The sequence below is a fragment of the Papilio polytes genome, unplaced genomic scaffold (genome assembly GCF_000836215.1).
Source record: "Papilio polytes unplaced genomic scaffold, Ppol_1.0 DF824069.1, whole genome shotgun sequence".
In the NCBI taxonomy this organism is placed as follows: domain Eukaryota; kingdom Metazoa; phylum Arthropoda; class Insecta; order Lepidoptera; family Papilionidae; genus Papilio; species Papilio polytes.
This window is the reverse complement of record NW_013525135.1, coordinates 2,328,692-2,350,423: the sequence shown is the minus strand read 5'-3', so window position 1 is coordinate 2,350,423 and position 21,732 is coordinate 2,328,692. Positions and strand designations below refer to the sequence as shown.

The 21,732-nt window shown below is 36.2% G+C and overlaps 2 protein-coding genes across 3 annotated transcripts in view; one reads left to right on the top strand and one right to left on the bottom strand.

Moving 5' to 3' along the window:
- The window catches only part of LOC106100185 (proteasome-associated protein ECM29 homolog), a 23,679-nt gene extending 8,835 nt beyond the window's left edge, over positions 1-14,844 (top strand). The window contains exons 15-37 of the mRNA XM_013278946.1: positions 234-528; positions 685-859; positions 944-1,321; positions 1,683-2,023; positions 2,407-2,514; positions 2,591-2,704; positions 3,365-3,479; positions 3,744-3,927; positions 4,584-4,702; positions 5,191-5,360; positions 6,005-6,111; positions 6,578-6,707; positions 7,116-7,237; positions 7,557-7,776; positions 8,392-8,646; positions 9,222-9,411; positions 10,200-10,342; positions 11,555-11,706; positions 12,384-12,576; positions 13,223-13,361; positions 13,758-14,015; positions 14,340-14,411; positions 14,679-14,844. Coding sequence (XP_013134400.1) covers positions 234-528; positions 685-859; positions 944-1,321; positions 1,683-2,023; positions 2,407-2,514; positions 2,591-2,704; positions 3,365-3,479; positions 3,744-3,927; positions 4,584-4,702; positions 5,191-5,360; positions 6,005-6,111; positions 6,578-6,707; positions 7,116-7,237; positions 7,557-7,776; positions 8,392-8,646; positions 9,222-9,411; positions 10,200-10,342; positions 11,555-11,706; positions 12,384-12,576; positions 13,223-13,361; positions 13,758-14,015; positions 14,340-14,411; positions 14,679-14,809 — 4,111 coding nt within the window. The 3' untranslated portion in view covers positions 14,810-14,844. The remainder of the gene's footprint in view (positions 1-233; positions 529-684; positions 860-943; positions 1,322-1,682; positions 2,024-2,406; positions 2,515-2,590; positions 2,705-3,364; positions 3,480-3,743; positions 3,928-4,583; positions 4,703-5,190; positions 5,361-6,004; positions 6,112-6,577; positions 6,708-7,115; positions 7,238-7,556; positions 7,777-8,391; positions 8,647-9,221; positions 9,412-10,199; positions 10,343-11,554; positions 11,707-12,383; positions 12,577-13,222; positions 13,362-13,757; positions 14,016-14,339; positions 14,412-14,678) is intronic.
- A 2,121-nt stretch (positions 14,845-16,965) lies between these two features.
- Positions 16,966-21,732, bottom strand: part of LOC106100194 (LMBR1 domain-containing protein 2 homolog) — a 10,750-nt gene continuing 5,983 nt past the window's right edge. Inside the window, exons 3-10 of one of the 2 annotated variants that reach the window (XM_013278958.1) lie at positions 21,089-21,467; positions 20,845-21,015; positions 20,289-20,466; positions 19,755-19,936; positions 19,109-19,348; positions 18,463-18,664; positions 18,044-18,139; positions 16,966-17,468 (exon numbers count right to left, since the gene is read on the bottom strand). In XM_013278958.1, coding sequence (XP_013134412.1) covers positions 17,221-17,468; positions 18,044-18,139; positions 18,463-18,664; positions 19,109-19,348; positions 19,755-19,936; positions 20,289-20,466; positions 20,845-21,015; positions 21,089-21,467 — 1,696 coding nt within the window. In that variant the 3' untranslated portion in view covers positions 16,966-17,220. The remainder of the gene's footprint in view (positions 17,469-18,043; positions 18,140-18,462; positions 18,665-19,108; positions 19,349-19,754; positions 19,937-20,288; positions 20,467-20,844; positions 21,016-21,088; positions 21,468-21,732) is intronic. The other variant, XM_013278959.1, reaches the window with a different exon arrangement.

Below are 21,732 nucleotides of genomic sequence, written 5' to 3'. Positions count from 1 at the left end.
TCGTTTGCCCGCTTTTCTTATAAAAAAAAAAAAAAAAGAAATCCAAGGCAACAACTGTCAGAAAATCACAGCTTTCTATAACAATCATCACATAACTTATTGATTGCTCATTTATTATTGAATTTTAACCTTACATTTCACTCGCTCTTTGTCTTAGTGCGTTTGTTTTATTTTTAACTTAAAATAAGTTTTACTTCTGCCAGTAGTTAATTTGTTTTTTAATTTTTAAACAGTCAAGACGACATTGTTACCGAATCACAAAAATGTCTATACGGAACATCACGTGCGAGCGAGATAGAAGACGTTGTGAACAACGTGAGTAAGAAAGAGACAGCTGTTGTCAACTTAGACGAGGGCACCGCTCGGAAAGACAGCGATTCAATAGCTGAGTTGAAAACACCCAGTTTCAAAGACGTAGTTAATTACGTCTGGGAACAGATACAAAAGAGAAAGAAAGGCTCAAATTCAAAGCACAGATATGTTATTGGAAACCATCTACTGCAGTTCCATCCAAAAACATACCAAGAAGTGAGTATTTTTTATCTTTTGGTCTTTGTGACCTTTTGTAGCTTGAATGACTTGACCTGTAGTAAAATATAAAATGTCATTTGATTTAAATTGTTCCCCTAAGTATTTTAGGTATGAATTAATGGGGTATTTATTAAAATACTGTATGGTCCACAGATATTAAGGTATATGAGGATGTGTTTGAACCGAGACGCGAACTTAAAGGACTGCTCTAACCATCCCAATAGTAATTCACCTCTGCTCGCTAAATACTTCAGAGAGAACTTACTAGAAAGTGAAGTACTTGAACGATATCTGACTATGATTACGTCACTACTTAATGCATGTCCAGGTAATATTTTGCATAAATAGTTACTACCAAAATTTGAAAACAGAAAATGAATAAAAAATAAAAAGATTTTTTTTTAAATTTCAGAATTGATGCCTCTAACATGCTTTTTGGATATCGTTGGCTGCGTGCCAGAAATAATGGCATCAAAATACGTATCTCTACTACCATTCTTTATGAATCTCTTCACAACAAGCACGAAAGAGGACATTCGTGATATTGCCGCGGTTATTTTTGCGATTATAACCTCAAATACGAGTAATAAATCAGCAATTGAGAAGGAAATAAAAGAATTCGTAGTTCAAAGTCGTGGTAATAAAGGTTTAGAAGCTCAGTGCGGTTATATTTCCGCGTTCAGCCATCTTTGTGAACGTTGTATAGCGCTGTCAAAGCGCGGCAAATTTGGCGGCAAAGGATTCAATCCGTCAAACTGGGAGCCTTATCAAGATGCCGCTTTGTGTTTGGGTGAGTTTTTCTGTTTAATTTAATTTAAATAAAAAATATAGTTTTGTGTAAGAATGTGTTTAGGAAAATAAATTGGACCATATAATCAATTGTGAGTCCCTGTGAAATTAAAAAATAATAATCAATCAAAAACTTATAACAGATTTGAAATATAAAGTACTAGCTTTTGCCGTAGTTTTTGAGTTAATTTATGAAAATCCAAAAATACAAATCTTTCCTTTTTATAATATCATTATAGATGATAATAGAAGATAAGTTATGTCAATTTCTTTGGTTGTGAAACTTTTTTAGTCTGTGTTTTTCTTTAACTCTTGTCGATTTTTTTTAATTCAATGTTGGCAGTGATTATAATTTCTTCCAGGTAATTTCCTCGCGAGTTCCCAGACATTACTAGTCAGTACATCAGTTAGTTCAGTATCTTTGTTAGTAAGATGCAGTGCTTTACCATTACTTAATATTAATACAAAACAAGAAGCTGTACAGACAGACAATCCGTTCAATGTTAACCAAAAAGACATAGTAACAGAAGATGAAGTAACAAAGTATACAGTCGCTGAGAGATTGTTCAGAATTGTTGGCAATCCAACACTACCTTCTAAAGTGAAAGAAAGGGCGCTGTATACTTTAGGTCTAATGTGTTGTGGAGAAAGATTGACGTTTTCGAAACAAATCGTAAAAGGATTCCTGCAAATGGCTAAAGATGTATGTATTATCGGTTTTTGTACCTTTTGTCCGAGAATTCAAAAAAACAAAATACACTAAAAACGAAATATTCTCAAAAAAAAAAAACAGTACACTAAAAAGTAACGTAATAATTCCTTGAAAATAGTAAACCTCCCTTATTGTAGTTCTTATGTCTACATTGTACAATTATTATTACTTTGATGTCGGTGTCAGCCGAGGTATGCAGTGATATTTATACGTAAGGGTTTCCACATATATACTATATACTAGTCGTAAGATTAGTAAGAAGTGAGGTATTATTAAAATTATTAATCCAAAACTTTTTATACATTACTAATCAAAATTAAGGAAATTATCTAGTGATTTTGTTTACGGTTTTTTATTTTTCGTTTTTTTTTCAGAGTAAAGAATTCGAAATTCACTTACAAATCGGAGAATCGCTCGTTCTTTGTGTTGAAGGTGTTAACTCAAATGAAAATAGAGACTTATGGACTGAATTACCTAGAGAGGTGAGATTTTAATCACAAATGTGTTAACATATTTTTATTTGATAGTCCATTTTTAAATGCTCTATGTTTTTTATAGGGTGATGCTAAAATAAGAGATTTAGATGCATTGAAAGAAAACGATGAACTACTACAATGGCTGTTACAAGAATTGTTTAAAATTGGCAAACATCCGCATCCACATTCAAGACAGGTTTCTCTTGATTATTTTATTGTAATTCTAGATACTTGTTAAAGGTATTCAAAAAATATATTGAAGAAGCATAATATTACCGGAATTAAATGAATTGCCAATACTAAATTATATTTAACTAGCTGTTCCCATGCGGCTTCATTCGCATGAAATTACGAAATCTATATTATTGTTTACATTTGTCAAATTGTCAATTGCAAATGTCAAAATTACCTTTTTCATAATAACCTTGCTTTCTTAATGTTGGCAGCTTGTAGTTTATGGTCCCTTTCTCACATGAAGGTTTTTTCTAATTTTTTTTAACCTGGAAGTTCAAAAGCATGAAAATATAAAGTGTGTCGTAAGTGTATGGCTTTTTATTAAAGCAAGAGTTATTCAAAATTATACTGTGATTACTGACGTCATACGCCACAAAGTTTTGTGTGTTTACGCTTTATACTAGTAAAGATTCAATTAGTTTATTTTATAAGAAAATATGGCCCTTATTATAATTTCGAAAAATGTTTTATAACGTATCAATATAAGTACATGAGATGGCACTATACTTGACATCTAACATAGTGCATTTCAAAGTTAGAAAAAATGATATTTATTATGTATATATTTCTTAAATGTCTTTGATACTTTTTTTACAACCTAATATATTGATTTAATTTCCAGGCGACTAGTATTTGGTTGTTAGCGTTACTAAAGAATTGTTCCGATAGAGAGCCAATACGAAACAGCCTGCAACTCCTGCAGAATGTATTTATGGATTACCTCTCGGAGAATAGTGGTAAGTTTTTTTCAGAAGAAATATCTAATGTAACCAATGTACAGATATAAAAAGCAATCGAATCTTGAACCTCCTTTTTGAAGTCGCTAAAAACTATTATATGTTGCCCCAAAATAATTTATTGTGAAAACTCTAGGTTAGTTTTTCAAAACAAACAGTTATTCATTTTAAACTTGCATAAAAAATTAGCTCTACTATTATAATCATAAACATTAGTTATTTTTTTTTATTTTGTTATAGTAATTTATTTACTTTCATATACAGATATAGTCCAAGACGTGGCGAGCAAAGGTCTGAGCCTCGTGTACCAGAACTCAGACGAGAGTCGCAAGCAGGCGCTGGTGGGGGAGATCATAGACCAGCTCACCAGCGGGAAGCGGTCCGTGGCACAGGTCACTGATGATACAAAGATATTTGAGGAGGGACAGCTCGGGAAGGCTCCCACAGGGTTGGTTATTCAATAACTAATTATTTTAATTATTAAACATTACATTTATATCATGTATAATAGTATTATAAAGGGAAAAGATTTGAACTTTTGTTTGAATTGGATGTGCTTCAAAACTACTCACCAGATTTAAAAAAAAATTAACTACAGTAGAACCTCGATAACTCAAACCTCTATAACTTAAAAAACAATATGTTCCCTTCCCAGAGCCCAAAACCTCTACAACATAGACCCTTGATAACTTAAAGTATTTTGTGTTTCCCTTGGACTTTAACTTATCGAGATACTACTGTATTAGAAAACTACATTGTCACCGAATATCGTAGAAGAAAAGATATCGTATAGACGTATTCTTTGCCAGTCAGACGAAGCTGGGGCGAGTCGCTAGTTTTATATAAATGGATCCCCTATAGCAAATTATTACCTATAGTTCTAACTGATTAAAAATAATAAAAATGTAACATTTGTTACTCACTGATAACATAGCTTTTTAATGTTGTAAGAATTATTAAAATCAACGCAGGAGTTTGAGTTATTTCAAAACATACAAAAATATATATCTTTCCTCTTTATAATATTAGTGTTGTTCCACTTTATGTGCAAAAAAAGTATAGTTAATGTAGGAAAATAATATTTATACGTAAAATTTGATATAGGGGCAATTTGTCAACGTATAAGGAGTTATGCTCTCTAGCTTCGGATCTGAATCAGCCAGATTTACTGTACAAGTTCATGCATCTCGCACATCACAACTCTGTCTGGAATTCAAAGAAAGGTAACATTATTTTTAAATTAATCCCTTGGTAAATATCTCACTCTTACTGCTAAAATGTATGTGTACCAGAATTTAATGAAACTAACTTTTACTATGTTAAATTCAAAAAGCCATACCTAAGTAATCACACTAATTATAATTTTATAAATTATATGTGATCTGTAACTATATAAAAAATGTAATGAAAAAGTAAAAGCATTGTTTCATTACATTTTTTTATCTTTATTAAAGACACTTTTTAAGTATATATGTACTAAGTAACATATTGTCATTCCATAACTTATGTTCTTTATGCTCTGGTTTTTTTTTAATAAATAAAATTATCAAATTACATTATCATTATCTGTTATTCTATTTTTTAATTTAATTTTTATTGTACATCATACCAATATTATAAATGCGAATGTTTAAATAGATGGATGGATGGATGTTTGTTAGAGTTGAGCCTGGGCGAAAGCTGGTTGTTAAATAAATATTTATTTGTCCAGGCGCGGCGTTCGGTTTCCATTCAATAGCGCTGCAGGCGGGGGTGCAGTTGGCGGAGCACTTGCCGCGGATAGTGCCGCGGCTCTACCGCTACCGCTTCGACCCCACGCCCCGCATACAGACCTCTATGGCCAGCATCTGGCACGCCATAGTGCCCAACACACAGCACACGGTCAGTAACTAATAAAATATCATCGAACCTATATAACTAATATTGTCAATGCGAAATTTTACATGGATGGATGTTTGTTTGAGTTTGTAGTCTAAAATGCTGAAGGGATCTCGATGAAATTCAGCATAGATGTGGAATATAGTCTGAAAGAACATATAGGCTACTCATTTTTGGTTTATTTTTTAAATTGCACGCGAACAGATTCGCGGGTGACAGCTAGTGCATCTATATTTGCCTCTACCAATATAATAAAGCGTAAACACTTCTATGTTATGTAGGATGTCAGTAATTATGGTATATTTTTTTATAATTCCTGTTTTAATAAAATGCCCTACACCTACGATACGTGTTAAAGACATATATTTTCATGCTACTAGACTTAGGGGAAATTTTTGGACATTTTGTCCCTACTTGTACAAAAGCTTTTGCTTTTGTGTTTTGGCTGTATATTGGCTGTCCCTAGCCAAAATCTACAAGCCAATAGGAAAATAGTAAGGAGTCAAAGTCGCCATGATTACTTAAGTTAGCATTAGCCAATGGGAAAGCTTTTATTGTCATTTAAGCATAAAGTTTTTGGACTTTTCTCATCTAGCTTACTACATTCCTGGAAAAGCAGTTCTTAATTACAGTTTGTTTTGTTTTAGGTTCAAAAATACCACAAGGAGATATTAGATGACCTCGTGGCGAATCTGACGTCGAACCAGTGGAGGGTCAGGATGTCCTGCTGCAACGCGTTGTCTGATCTCTTGAGGTAAGGTATACTCAAATATTTTATTACAAAAACGTACGCGACCACGGGAATTCGCCCCTCCAATTCGTCTCCTCTACCGTCAAATCTGCTTTTTCTTCCCATCCTTTCGTCAAAGAAAAGTGAGGAAAGGGCCTAAAAGTCCTCCAGCACCACACTCATCACAATGTACGCAGAATTGCTCCCACTTCCTTCCAGCCATCTGTGTGGTCGTGGTACTTCACCGGGTGAGCCGACCCATTCGTGCAAAGATGTTTAACAGGGGTAAAGCCCGCTTTATCCTTTTCATGTGCGTCTCCTCCGTCAATTAGGATTAGGCACCGCATCTGCAATTGTGAATGTCTATGGTCTACGGTCGCTGTTTTGACGGATTCAAACGATGGCTTATAACGCTTGTAAAAGTGGGCTGTACCACTGTTACGTTGTTTGGCATAATTGGATGGCTTGTGTAAGTGTTTGGTGTTACTAGGGGCGCGCGGAGCCTGCAGGAGTCGCTGGCGCAGCTGGGCGCGCTGTGGGCGCAGCTGTTCCGCGTCATGGACAACGTGCACGAGGGCACGCGCCTCGCCGCCGCCGCCACCGCCAACGTGCTCTCCAAGGTTACACTTAGAAACTACCTATCTTACTTCTTACTAATATAAATGCGATAGTTTAGATGGATGGATGGATGTTTGTTAGTTTGTATGCTTAACGGCTGAATGGATCTCGATGAAATTTGGCATGCATGTAGAGGAGGTAATTAATACTCGCCCTGAAGAAGGACCCCCGAAGGGTCTGAACCTAGTCGGTGCCGTAACCGGAGGATAAAAGCGTGAGATGAGCCGTTTTTAATTAATTTTAGCATATAGAGGATAGTCTAGGAGAAGACATAGCCATCGACATAGCATATCGGTTTTTTTAATACCACGCGGACGGAGTCGCGGGCTAAAGATAGTTGAAAATACAATAAAGATGAGCAATAACAGTTTTTTTTATTGTTTCTCTATATTTAATGTGTGTGTGTGTAGCTGTGCGTGCAAGCATGCGACGCGGCGCAGGGCAAGGACGGGCAGCGCGTGCTGAGCGCCATCCTGCCCGTGCTGCTGGACACCGGCATCACCAACCTCGTCAAGGAAGTGCGCAGCGTCAGGTCCGATATAACAATATTTAATGACATTTTTAATATATAGAGGCGGAAATCTGCAGTGTTCTATTTACAGAAATATTAACTAGTGTCTTGCAACAAACTACGCTCTTACAACCAATTAGAAACTGTAAGTGCAAACGAACTGGATAATAAAACCGCGTACCATTGACCGTCCATATTTTGCACAGATAATAAACACTCGGTCTTATTGGTTCTGCATCGCCGCAATGTGGAATAACTTTCAGGGCTTATAGCTTTTGAAACTCTGATCGGTCTGAAAGGTGTTCGAGTGCCCTTAGTTCCAGATGTTTGTCCCTTCCAGCCTGTTGACGATATCCCGGCTGGTGTCGTCGTGCGGGCAGCAGGTGTGCGCGCTGGTGTCGCGGCTGGTGCCGGCGCTGCTGGGCGCGGCGGGCGAGCTGGAGTCGGCGCGCCTGTCGCACCTCAGCACCGTGCTCGCGGACTCCAGCACGCGCGAGGTGCTCGACGATCTGCGAGCTAATGCCACTAAACATCATTATACCACGGATACTGTCGTCAAGGTGGGTTTGGAAGTCTTACTACTGATTTTTTTTTGTTGCGTAATCCTTGTGCTATAGTAATTTGTTCCATTTTTTAATGTTTTGTGTTTTTTCATTTTTTCATTTTTCTTCTTTTTTTGTTCTTTTTTCTGATTATTTTTACTAATATATTTTGCAAAACCTTTTGGCAAACTGGAGACTGGTGCGTTTTTACTATAGAAAAACAATGATAGGGCGTAATGTTAAAATGCTGCGATAGTGTGGCAATGCCCTTATATCTCTTGATTTCTCAGAAAAGACGTTCACGATTGAATTTATCCGCGCGAAATTATGAGAAATGTATTTTATTACATAATAGTATTTTATAAAATTTTCTATTTCTAATATCAAAATACAAATTAAAAAAAAACAACGCAAGATATTCGTAGAGTATTGTTTATGAGTAAAATAAATGGCAACTTTACGTTTTTCTTTTATTAACTTGTAGTTTTTGTCTCTTTCCCGCATTACTATTTTTTCCAATTTGTTTATCAATTTTTTAGAGATACATTTATAGTATGAGTAGATTTATTCATAAAATTACTTATTAGTTGAATTACAATTTAGACTATAATTTATTTAATTTAAAATTTGCAGTGCATGCCATACATCACGATAGACAGTATGAAGGAGATGCTGCCCGCGATCCTGGAGCTGATGAGGTCCCCGCAGCTGGGCACGAAGGTGGCGTGTGCGCACTTCATCGTGCTCTCCGCGCACTACCTGCGCGCGGGCCTGGAGCCCGTCGCCGGCAAGCTGATGACACATCTCCTCAACGGAGCCTTCGACAGGAACCCCACTGTTAGGAAGAACTACGCGGAAGCGCTGGGACAAGTTTCTGCCTTCGCTAAGGTAAACCTAATGGTTGGGTATACAGATTTCCGATCAGGGTCGTGGGCTCGAATTCCGCCACAAGCCAAGCCTAGAGCTTAGTTGGAATGTTGGAAGGAAGGGGAGACGCGCATAAATATGATATTTCCCTTTTCTATGCTCCTCCACCGTCATCCTTTCGGATGGGAAGGAAAAGTGGATTTGATGAAGGAAAAAGTGGATTATTTTTTGCAATACCCATGTTATGGGAGGTAATTTCCGCGTTATATGGTACGGAATTATTGTTATAGGAATGGGCGTTGGACGGGTTTACTGTTTTCTGTTTTAAATCTAAAGTTTAAAATGTTTGAAAACTTTTTACTTTACAAAATATTTCTGAATTATCTATAACTAGCTATTGCTCGCGACTTCGCCCGTGTGAAATTAAAAAATATAGCCTATGTTACTCACAGATAAATTACCTTTCTAACGGTGAAATAATTTTTAAAATCGGCCCAGTAGTTTTTGAGTTATTTCAATACATACAAAAATACAAATCTTTCTTCTTTATAATATCAAGTATAGATAGTATAGATAATAAATAAAATTCTGTTTAGCCTCAATCAATAGAGAAGTTGATGAAGAAACTGATAAATCTGTACGAGACGAAGGAGGACGAGGTGTCGCGGTCGGCGGTGGCGCTGATGCTGCGCGCCATCGCCAAGGCCAAGGCTGACCATCTCAAGGATAATGAGGACATCCTCGCACCGGTCGTCTTCTTAGCTATGCACGCGCCTAAAGATGAAGGTGAAACTGTGTGTTTTAAGCTGTAACTCATATGAAATTAAGAGTCGCTAAGATATATGAAAGCTTTAATGTAAAGTACAGTAGTACCTCGATAAGTTAAAGTCCAAGGAAAACAAAATATTTTAAGTTATAGAGGTTTTAAATTATCAAGAGTCTATGTTGTAGAGGTTTTGGGCTCTGATTGGAAGGGAACATATTATTTTTTGAAGTTACAGAGGTTCGAGTAATCAAGGTTCTACTGTATTTATTTTTGGATGTAGTGCAATTTTAACATTTATTTCTGAGGTTTTATGTTATTTGACACTAACAATGCGATTAGGTTAGTTAGATTTTTCCATTTCACTTGATGGTTACCAATGGGGTTTTCGTGGGTCAAATCCCACACAACACTACATTCTCCCCAGAAGGCAAGGTATCTTTGGGAGATTCTCTCTCGACAATAAAAGGTCAAAATACTTATGTAGTACTAGCTGTTGCACGCGACTTCGTCCACGTTAAATTTATCAATACAGCCTATATTACTCACAGATTAATTACCTTTCTAACGGTTAAAGAATGTTTAAATTCGACCCAGTAGTTATTGCGTGAATCAAATACATAAAAATTTTATGATTTTAATATAGATTTGTGCTAAATAGCTATGTTAATTGTTTAGTATAGTCAATCTTATGCGGGTAGTGAATTTAAATCTCTACTAATTTAACTCTCTACTATGCATAACGGTGTATTAACAGGCGCCATTGTCGCTTTTAAACCAAAATTATAATATAAATATATGATGTGTGTAGAGTCGAGTACCGTGGAGATGTTTTCTGAGCTGTGGGGCGAGCTGAGCCCGGCGCGCGAGAGCGGCATGCGGCGCCACCTGCCTGCGCTGCGCCGCCGTCTGGAGACCGCGCTCGCCGCAACCACCTGGAACACCAAGATACAGGTCTCTCTCTCTCTCTCTCTCTCTCCCTCCCTCCCTCCCTCCGCCTCTCTCTCTCTCCCTCCCTCTCCCTCTCCCCACATCCCCGTCAGTCAACTTGCTCTTTGTCCCTAAAAGAAAATTGATATCACGCTGGCGAACGGACCAACACTAGATCATCCGCACACACGTCCCATCCCTATGATATCTGTCAATGTCATACAAACATATTAGAGAATTAGTGCGCCATCCTGGCGGGAGTTAGTTATCATATATATATATTCATGTCTAAAACTATGGATTAACATAGTATTTTCTGCTCTTCCATACATATCTATCAGCCGTAATATCTGAATTCACTCCCTTCTTAAGCATATCTTTCGCTCAATTCATCAAAACTTTCTTTGGTTTTTTGCTTCACAATTTCTCTACCACTTGCTTTCCCACTCTGTGGATACAAATAGTGCTAATCATTTTCATTTCCCTTTCCTTTTTCCTTCGGTTCGTTGTAAGGCAGGGAAAAAAAATTAACATAACAGATGTACATATAGAATTTTTTTCTCTATTCACTCGTATATAAAAATAGTTTACGTGTGTATGACTTATAATTACAAATATATTTAGTACTAACTTAGTTATAGCCTGTATGCTTTTCCAGACTATCACCAAATTTCATCGAGATCCGTTAAGCAGTATTGGAAATATTTAACAATTTATCCAAACTTTCCTATTTATTGTTTTAACGAGCTGTTGCCCGCGACTTCGTCCGCGTGGTATTCGAAAACATACAAACTATATAAATTACAAAAAGCTACGTATCCCTCGGGAACCGGAAATTTATCGGGGATGAAGCTTATCCCATGTGTGCTCCAGACTTTGTTTTATATCTGTGCCAAAATTCAATAAGATATGTTGAACCGTTGCAGAATGATCGAGTGAACATTAAAAAACTAAATTAATGAATCCCACGGGAACCGTAACTATTCCAGGGATAAAAAGCCTATGTGTTCTTCCAGACTATGCTCTAAATCTGTGCCAAATTTCATGGAGATCCGTTCAGCCGTTTAGGCTACAAACGCAAGCATCCATCCATCCATCTATCCATCCATCCATCCATCCATCCATCCATCCATCCATCTATCCATCCATCCATCCATCCATCCATCCATCCATCCATCCATCTAAACTTTCGCATTTATAATATTAGTAAGACTAGTAAGATTATATTATTTTCAGGGTGCGACTGCTATAAAGACGCTGTGCGCGGAGGTGTCGTGCGGGCTGGGCGAGGAGCGCGAGCCGCTGCTGCGCGCCGCGCTCGCCGCCGCGCACGGCAAGACCTTCGACGGGAAATATCATCTACTGGACGCACTCGCAGACCTCTGCACGTTAGTCTATACTAATATTATAAAGAGGAAAGATTTCTATTTTTGTATGTATTGAATTAAATTAAAAATTATAAAGATATCGCGAAAACATAGTAAAGGTAACCGAAATCAACGCACAAACTATTGGGCTTAGAAATTCAGAATCTTGCATCAGTAGATTTCTGTTATTACGAAAATTACTACTAAGTTAATAGGTGGAAAAAAGGGGCGAACGAAAATTTTTAACTATTAAACTTCACGCGGACGAAGTCGTGGGCTAAAGCTAGTTTATAATATATTTAAACTGATAACGTAGCTTAATGGTGAATGTTTAAACTCAATCGAGTAGTTTTTGAGTTATTTCAATACATACAAAACTACAAATCTTTCTTTATAATTCAGTAAAGATATAGGTTTTCCTCTAGGGGGTTTGGGGAAGGAGAGGGTAATAAGTTTTTATTTACTTTCATTATTTGTAATCATTCTGCAGGTTATTATTAATTTGAGAAAACAGTGTTTTTTAATTAATAGGTTATAACTATTAATCTATTGATGCCAACATTAATAAGAATATAAAACGAAAAGATGCCAGATTTTACACAATCCATCCTTACTAAATTACCAAAAGAATTTATTTAAAAAAAAAAGAATAAAATAAAATTTAGACAAACTATAATTTCTTGTTTCATGTATTCCAGTGTGAAGGAGGGCGAGGGTCCTCTGAACGCGAGTCTCGCCGGCGAGTGCGTGTCGCTGCTGCTGGCGGAGTGCCGCAAGCAGGAGGCGGCGCACAAGCGGCGCGCGCTGGCGGCGCTCGGCCGCGCGCTCGCCGCCACGCGCTGCGACGTCTTCCAACACGTCTATGACATCGTCAAACTCATACTCACCAAGGTACTTTGACTAGCTTTCGCCCGCGACTCCGTACGCGGGGAATTAAAAAAAAACAAGAGCCTATGAGTTCTTCCAGACTATCCTCTACATCTATACTAAAATTCACCGAAACCCGTTCAGCCGTTTAAGTTACACACTCTAACAAATAAACATCCACCTAAACTTTCGCATTTATTATATTAGTAAGATAATTAATAGACGCAAACTCTAAAACGCCAATAGCCTAATGGTTTGGGATATGGATTACCGATCTTGCAGTCACACATATCATATCTATTGTCGTGAATCATATCCTATCACTAGAGCTTAGTTGTAATAGTTAAAGAAAATATTAGTAAATTTACAAACATCTACTAAATTTTTTTCTTAAACAAAAAAAAAGTTTTGTTAAAGTTACTGTCTACTCATCAATATGTAAACTTTGGCTCAATGGATTTAATTGTTACTTTTGTTTATTTCGTCATATGAAATACTTAAAATAAAAAAAAATCACTATTAATATAAAAATCACTACTCTGTCTTGAAATCAATGGATAGTTTGTAAATGTTAAAAACTACAGCGCAGAAATATAATTTAATCTACGTCAGTCTGATTTTAAAAATATTCTATCTGTATATGTTGTAAATAATTATTGTTGGTATTAAGGACGAGTCATCGATGGAGAAGGATTCAGACGACGAGGACAACGAGAGCTGCCGGCGGCGCGCGGAGCAGCTCACCGCGCTCAAGGAGGCCGCCTACGAGCTGCTTGGCAACGCCTGGCCCAAGGACCCCCACACACAATGTATACTTTACAAATATCTACGCACACTCTTTTACTGTGTTGAAAGCTAGAAACGAGGATAGGGCATGTATGGATGACCTTGAAATGCCAAAGTATTATGAAAAACACTTTTGAAAAGAGCCATATGTTTTAGTCCCATACCAAATAAACGCTTGAATATAAGGAATACACGTCAAATTCTACACATTATCGCGCTATTTCATATTTTTATTGAGAATCGTATAGAATTTCCTAATGTGGTCTAAGCTACTCTCTGTCTATGAAGGACACGGCTTGATAGTTTAAATCTTAAAGATTGATTACTGGTGTATCTCAGGCTCAGCTAAATTTAATTCAAAAATTTCGATTATACTTCATCAATATGATAAACTAAGAATACAATTTTAATTGTTACAGACAAATATCAGCAGGAATTCTTCGAGCACTGCGCCCAGTGTTACGCGACCTCCACACGGACGACACAACTCGCTTTACTGCGCTCCATGGCCAGTGTGTTACCACAACTGGAGGTGCTGCGCGCCCGCGGACAGCCAATGGACACTGATGACACCGCACCTGCACCCAATGCCACCCCTGTCATTACTTCCGCAGATCGCGACAAAGCAATCGCAAATATCACCACAAATGCGGCTAAAGTCGTTGATTATACGTTAAGTATGTGTTCTTTGATTTGTTGTTTTATAAAAGCGAGATGCCACTTAAATATATTAGGCGTTACCATAAAAAAATTTCAAACACATCATTTTTATCTTAAAACACGTGTTTAACTAAGCAGTATCTATATTTTGAAGTTTATTTGGGGTTATATAGATCTCTGATTTAGTATGTCTGTGTAAGAAATAGAAACCCAGTTATTTTATACTGCTAACAGAACATAAAATTTTCGTAATTATAAATAGTTCTAAAAATCCACATTTTGCTATCGCTCTCAGATTCCTGTTGGTCACTAAGGGTAACATAATGCAACTGTTATTTCAGAGAACAGTAACCAAGTGAGACATCGAAAAGACGCGCTCAATATTTTAGAGATACTAATAAAACAGCTGACAGGTAACAAATTACATTTTATAATAACGAAAAGTAAAAATCTTCGATGTTTATTGTTAAACAAGCTTACTTCCGTGACTCCGTATGGAATTAAAAAAAAAAAGACAAAAGTATGCAGCCTATGTGCTCTTACAGACTATCCTCTACATCTGTACCAAAGTTCATCTAAATCCGTTGAGCCGTTTAGGCTACAAACTCTAACAACCATCCCTCCATACATCTAAACTTTCACATTTATGATATTAATATGATTGTATTATTTCTTTTTAGAATTAAACAAGACAGAAGAACTAAATATACTAAAAGAGATCTACCAGACGTACGCGCCGGATCTCGCGAAGGATTCCTCGCACGAGTTAAGAACCAAAGTGGAAAGTATTAAAACTTACATTAATAAGTAATGTTACCATTTTTATAACAAAGTGTAATGTAATAAGGTGTAATAAATGATTTTTTCATCTTAGTTATCGGTATTTTTATTTAATACTCCGACTACGTGGAATAAAAAAACAAACAAAAGTAAGTAGCCTGTGTTCTTCCAGACTATCCTCTAAATCTATGCCAAATTTCATAGAAATCCGTTCAGCAGTTTAGGCTTCAAACAAATATCCATCCATCCATCTAAACTTTTGCATTTATATTAGAAGTAAAATGTAAAATGAATTGGGGTTTTTATTAAAAAAAAAACAATATCACATAAAAATTTAATGCCACCGCATCACATAAATCTATGGAATGGAACAAAACGTCAACAATAAAACATGATCGATTTAAATATGCAATAAACTATACTAAATAATAGCGGCTGAAGCAACAAACAAGCTCCTACACTAAAGTTGACAAGAATGGACGAGCGAAACAAACACTTCGCTAAATACAAAATTCTCTTACGTACTATACTTTACATTTACATGAAAAACTTAGACAGCTTCTAATCTATAAATTTAATAAAATTACATTGTCTGTTTGTAATATCAAAAGAAAAATCCTAGATTTCGGAAAGATGTATTTGCGTTGCTGATAACGAAAATCGTTTTTAAACATTTTTTGTCTGTCTGTCTGTCTGTCCGCAAGCCGCGTTTGTTTCTGCTGGGCCGATTTCGAACTGACTTTCACTGATGGGTAGCTGAAAAACGAGAATATTATATGCTTCTTTTTATCTTGATATTAGATGGACGAAGTCGCGGGCAAGATCAAGTTACATATAAGTTAGAATAGTAAAGCTAAGGGTCCGTTTACACTGAAGCACAGGAGTTTTTTTTGCCAAAGGAAGTATTTTTTTTTTAATACCAGAGGAACAGCTGAAATTTTGTCAACGAAATACTGTAGCTGTCAAAGTTAAACATATAAAAGAGGGCGCGTGGAACCCTGTTCACGCGGCACAAGTTATATTTCTTTGAATTAAAAAAAAAATCTCTATTTAATTGCAGAGATTTATGAATAACTGTTTCTGTAGTTTTTTAACAGAATACCACAACATGAATATGCCATAAACTATTAAATGTTATGTTTGATTGAATACAATAAAAATGAGAAATTATGTACACACTATCTGAATGTCGTTTATTGTCATCAGCCTTACAAATAAAGGCAGTATAAACTTGAAGTAAGGAATAAACTGAGTATAAGCAAAGTTTGTACTAATATTTGCTTATACTCAGTTTATTCCTAAGTTTAACTTTATACCGCGTTTATTTGTAAGTCTGTATGGATTTTTGGAACATGATGTTCAAATTGATATAGACATATCTTTTTTAATAAGTCTGTATTTAGTCTTATAAAGGTAACATTGTTTAGGTTTGTTATAATTACCTATTTCTATTGAATTCGTCTACAGATAGTTAAGATAGGTAATAAATTATCAGCTACTATGTTCTTCGAATATGAACCTTTTCCTAAAGAAATATAACTTCAAAACATCCGCATATGTATATAATCCACGATAATGAGTCTTACTAATATTTGTACATAAAATAAACCACTAATATTATAAATTTACATATTCTCTATATATCAATTTAATTACTTATGTAAGCACCTCAACCAGGCCGTATACTTGAAACTTAATAAGTAAAAACACTTTATCAAGTGATAATTCAGGCTCAACAAGGGTTTTATACTTTGTGTTCGGAGAGATATTCAAGTACTTTAAAAAAATCCATCAAAAGCCCTTAGACCTGGTTGAAAGTAAAATTATTCGTCCTAAATCACAATTCATCTAACAAATGTATGAGCAAGCTTTTACCTTGACACTATTAGGTCAAATAAGCTCCTTTTAATACATTTATATCTATTGATAATATAAATTTAATATATGTTGTTGAAAAAGCTAATGTGAAAGCTTCGTGCAAATATTTTTAGTTTTTATATCTATTCAAATAAGATTTTGAAACATTTTACATCTACTTTTTCAGACATAATATTGGTTTTTAACTAGATGCCTGTTTTATATTACAATTGACTAAAAATTCTATAAAGTCACTATTTTTAATTTATTTGTTGAAATCAACAATATTTTTAATATGTGTTTTGTTGATAAATATAAAATAATTTTAGTGAAATAACTAAGGCATAAATTTTAAATAATTCTATAGAAACCTATATGCAAAGTAGATACACGCATGTTAAAAAACTTAAAGCTTAACACTTCTGCCCTAAGAAATAACCAATTTCATTTTTTTTTTATATTTTTAAACATTGCACTTTAAATTATCAAGTTGTTTGAAATGAAACTTTTTTAAACATTTAGCAGAGTATTCTATACCTAGTACATAATTGTACATAAAAAAACTTGCTCATTACACTTATATTACTAAACGTCGTCGAATAGCCCTCGAGGGGGCATCGTCATTTTGTCTCTCCTCCGTTCTTCGAACTCCGTCCTGATAGAAGGCAGAGTGCTGTCCCCGAACCTCTGGTCTATATCCTGGTACGGGAGCTCCGCGCGCTGGTACGAGCCGGCGAGTCCGCGGTACGGCTCCTGCTGGTACGAGCCGGCTCGGTCCGGGCTCGGCGTCACGTAGTAATCTGAGTCCACGTCATTCAATAGCCCGGTGTGGGCTGAAACGTGACGCACATGCACAATAACTGGATAGTATGATGGAAACATGAGGAAGAATAATGCGGTGAAAATCATACTAAACTAGGATTAACTTCTATACTAAAATATTAACAACTCCGTCTGCGTGAAAATAAAAAAAAATATAGCTATGTTACTCTGGTAACGTAACTTTTTAATGGTGATAGAATTTGAAATCGGCTCAGTAGATTTAGAGTTATTTCAATACATTTAAAAATACAAAGATACAAATATCTCCCCTTTACAATATTAGTATAGACTACATAGATAAAACGAAATAAATAACACGTAAGACAGCTACAGTATGAACTTTTGAAATCATTAATATTGATAGAGGGTCAGTGAGCTGTCATCCTGTCCATCGGGCCAAATATCCTTGTTCTATAAATGATTATAAACAAATGAAAAGTAAGTTATCAAGAAGAAAGATGATATTGAAAAACAAAGATTAAGGTTTTATATCTAGGTGTCTAACTGAGAGTAAGGACGTACAGCTGGTGATAATGCATTTAAACTAATTAATATTAGAACAGTCCGATATGTGATATCGTATTACCTGCGTCGTGCGGCTCGCGCGTGCGGTAGTTGTAGCGCTCGCTGTAGTCGCGGCGCCGCGACAGGGACTCCTCCGCGCGCTGCCGCTTGCGTTTCTCTACAACATATTAGTAAGCATTTAACTAATATATGTGAAAAACATTTTTTCACCGGTAACTTCTTTGACAGGTAATATATCAGCCGTCAAGTTTAGTTCGTCACCTCGTGTACTTGTATTGACATTTTTTAAAATCATAATCCTTTGTTACAAAAAAATCTTTTCTTCCTTACACACAAACTATTTTGAAAAAACATTGGTTTTTCTTTATTTTTCCCTAATCTAAATTCAATAAATCGAAAGAAAACTACCCGTTTTAATTTATGGTATTTAAAAAGAAAAAAAATCTATTTCCTTCAAATAGATTTTTTTTAATTGCAAACCTCGTTTAACGATTTCCCGTCCTTCATCAACGAGGTCGGTGGTGAGGTCGTCGTCTCCCACGAACTGCTGGAAGCCGCAGAGCGAGAGCAGGCGGCTGCCGAGGGAGAGGTAGGTGGCGGCGCAGAGCAGCACCACCAGCATCGGGAAGTAGATGTTGAACCCCTCCGCTATGATACCCAGCACGTCCATGTGACCCATTATCTGGAGACATCGGAAACTAATTTGAATTGTGAACTATACACTATCAAAAGCCTAGAACTTAGTTGGAATAGTTAAGGAAAATATTAGTAAAATTAATAAAAATCTGCTATTATTAAAAAAAAAGAGTTAAAAGTAGCGTAGAGATTTATTAATGAGACCGAATGTTACCGAACTCTCGAATACTAAAAGGACATTTAAGTAACAGCGCCTTAAATGTTAAGGTGACACTTCATATTCCATTTGGAAGACAACTAAGGCTATTTGCTTTTATTTTTTTTTAAATTTCACGCACACGGAGTCGCGGGCTAGAGCTAGTTTATAACATTATCAAGTTATGATGCAGCTCGAGGTTATCTTAGAACTAGACACGTCTGGTTTAGTGTCGCCAACGAGGTAGCACCGGGGACTTTAGTAAGCTGGTGATGAAGATGATGATGGTGTCACCTGCGTGTAGTAGGTCTCCATGACGCGCTGCTTGATGACGTGCGAGTCCATGTGCACGAGGCTGAGGAAGTTGAGGCACATGGCGGGCGTGAGGCGGCACACCAGCATGCCGGAGAAGATGAGGCTGTACTCGTTGGTCTGGTGATGAGGCGCCAGGTAGTACAGGTTCAGTACGCGGATCTTCAGCACCGTCGAGTACGCGCAGTAGAACATGTACCCGATTATTAATGTCGACACCCACTGAAAAATAATTAAATCTATTATTGCTTGATACAGAGAATGTGATTACTAACTCAATTTATTAAAAAATGTATACTAAATCTAAGGGAAACCTATTACGGCGGAAGACTGAAACGACATTTAAATTGTGTAACATAAATGATCACTTGGACTGCAATTTAAAAGCAAAGTGTTTAAAAATCGTTTTAACATTCATTGCAGTATTGTCTATTTGTATGACAGATTATTAAGGCACTGTTTTAAAAATATAAAAGTTGTATTTTAAACTAAAATAATTTGATTTCGCAACCCAATAACTATGTTATAATTAAACTTACATAAATAAAGAACTAGGGAAAGCACAAGCGAAGCCACAAGAAAAAGTATAGTATGTTTTTACTTTTTAAAAATAGATAATTTTACTCACCACAATAGCAGCATAATTATATGTATCCTTAGCAGCGATCACAATGTTGGCGAAGATGGAGAGCACAGGCTTCTTGCAGAAGAAGGTGACCTCCGACCAGACCACGGCCAGCGACAGCAGCCCCGTCACCACCGCCAGCGACTTCAGGAAGTACGGCCGCAGCAGGCACTCCCAGTACCACTCTATTGAAGAAAAAAGTTCATCGCAGATTTCATATAAGAATGTGCTTGTGAATAAGATTTGTTATAGAAATTTGTTGCAAATCTAGTGCCAAATAAGCTGCTAGATGCCGTATCAACTGAGTGTCTTCCTTACAGCCGAGAACTGTTTTTGTATTTTTTTTCTTTACTTTTATTTTATTAATTTTGTAAATTGGTATTTTATTACATTAAATTAAAAAATACAAACGACTCAATTACGACAAATAACTTTTTTGAGAGAGAGAGAGAGAGAGAGAGAGATTAGTAAGATATAATGCTGTAGTAAAAAAAATACTTGAGCTATTGTAATTTGTTTTTGAGTGTGGGTAGTTACCGAGTAGGGGCGGGTAGAGCAGGCGGAGGGGGCGCGGGCGCGGCGTGTGGAAGGCGTGCTGGAAGCGGCGGAGCGGCGCGCGCGCGCTGCTCGCCACGTCCTCCAGGTGCAGGATGCGCTCCAGCATCAGCCCCCACTGCGTCTCCGTGCGTTGCAGCACGTGCAGTGCTTTTATCGTCTAGATTTTCATATCCCAATTAATAATTCACCCGCTTTAAAAAGGTTTATCCAAGTACGAAATCAATTTTAAAAGGACCCAAACATTCACTAACTTTAGATAATTAACCAACAAAAAATTACCACATAAATACCTTGACTTTTTCAGGCAGTTACTGTATTTTAAGTGAATTAAATAAATTTTTAGTTACACGACAAATTCCTAAATGTGTTCTCTTCTAAAAGGAAACGATGGGAATGAAAAGATTTGAAGGTGGAAGAAACGTATAGGAATGGGAAATATCCTGTTTATGTGCGTAATCTCCTGGGTTTCGCCATTTCGACGGATTCAGGGGGCTCGAGCAAACAACACCTTATGATATATAAAAAAATTACTTACCTTCTTGTGCAAATTGACAAGAGACTTAAATGACGGTGGCGTAGGTCTTTCTGGAGCCACTCGGGAATTGAGTCTATCCCTTAGCTGTATAGGCAACTTCTGTACTATTGTCTCAACATGACGGTGTAATGGATGACCAGGTCCAACAGCCGCTATTACAGAGTTTAATGACTGCAATAATTTAAAAAAATATAGTATAAAAAATTCGTAGTTCAAAGCATTGAGTTATAAAACTTTTACTTACATCCAAAATATCATCCACAGTTTCTTCAGCTTCACATTTATCTGTACTAAGTTTTGCTATTTTAAAATAACTGTACGTAAGAGTGTAGTTCTTCTTTGAGTTATTCCACAGATTCCTTGGTACTTCAACTAACGAATAACCAAGTAGCAAAATCAATAGAAACAGACCCCATGTGTTACTTGCCGAAGATGCTATTGCTTTTATTTTAGGCCCATCTAAATAAACGCCAGGTTTCAAGGCAATATATATAAGAAGGATTCCACATATAAGCAAGTATGATCCATAATATATTGCATTATCAACTAATGCTGATTTTAGTTTGCCTTTCACAGTGAAGTCTCCGGCTTTGCTATATGACTGCATTATTGGCATAATCAGCCTGCAAACAAAGAAAAAAACTTAGAGAAATAGGTATAACAAGCTCTTAATAAGGGGAGCAACTGGGAAAGGGAAAACATTTACATCAAACTAATCTTACTAATATTATAAATGACAAAGTTTAGATGGATATTTGTTAGAGTTTGTAGCCTAAACGACTGAATGGATCTCAATGATATTTATTTATTTATTTATTTATTTATTTATTTATTGCAATTAAATTATACAAACATTATACAAACATCTATATAAAGTAACAACAATAA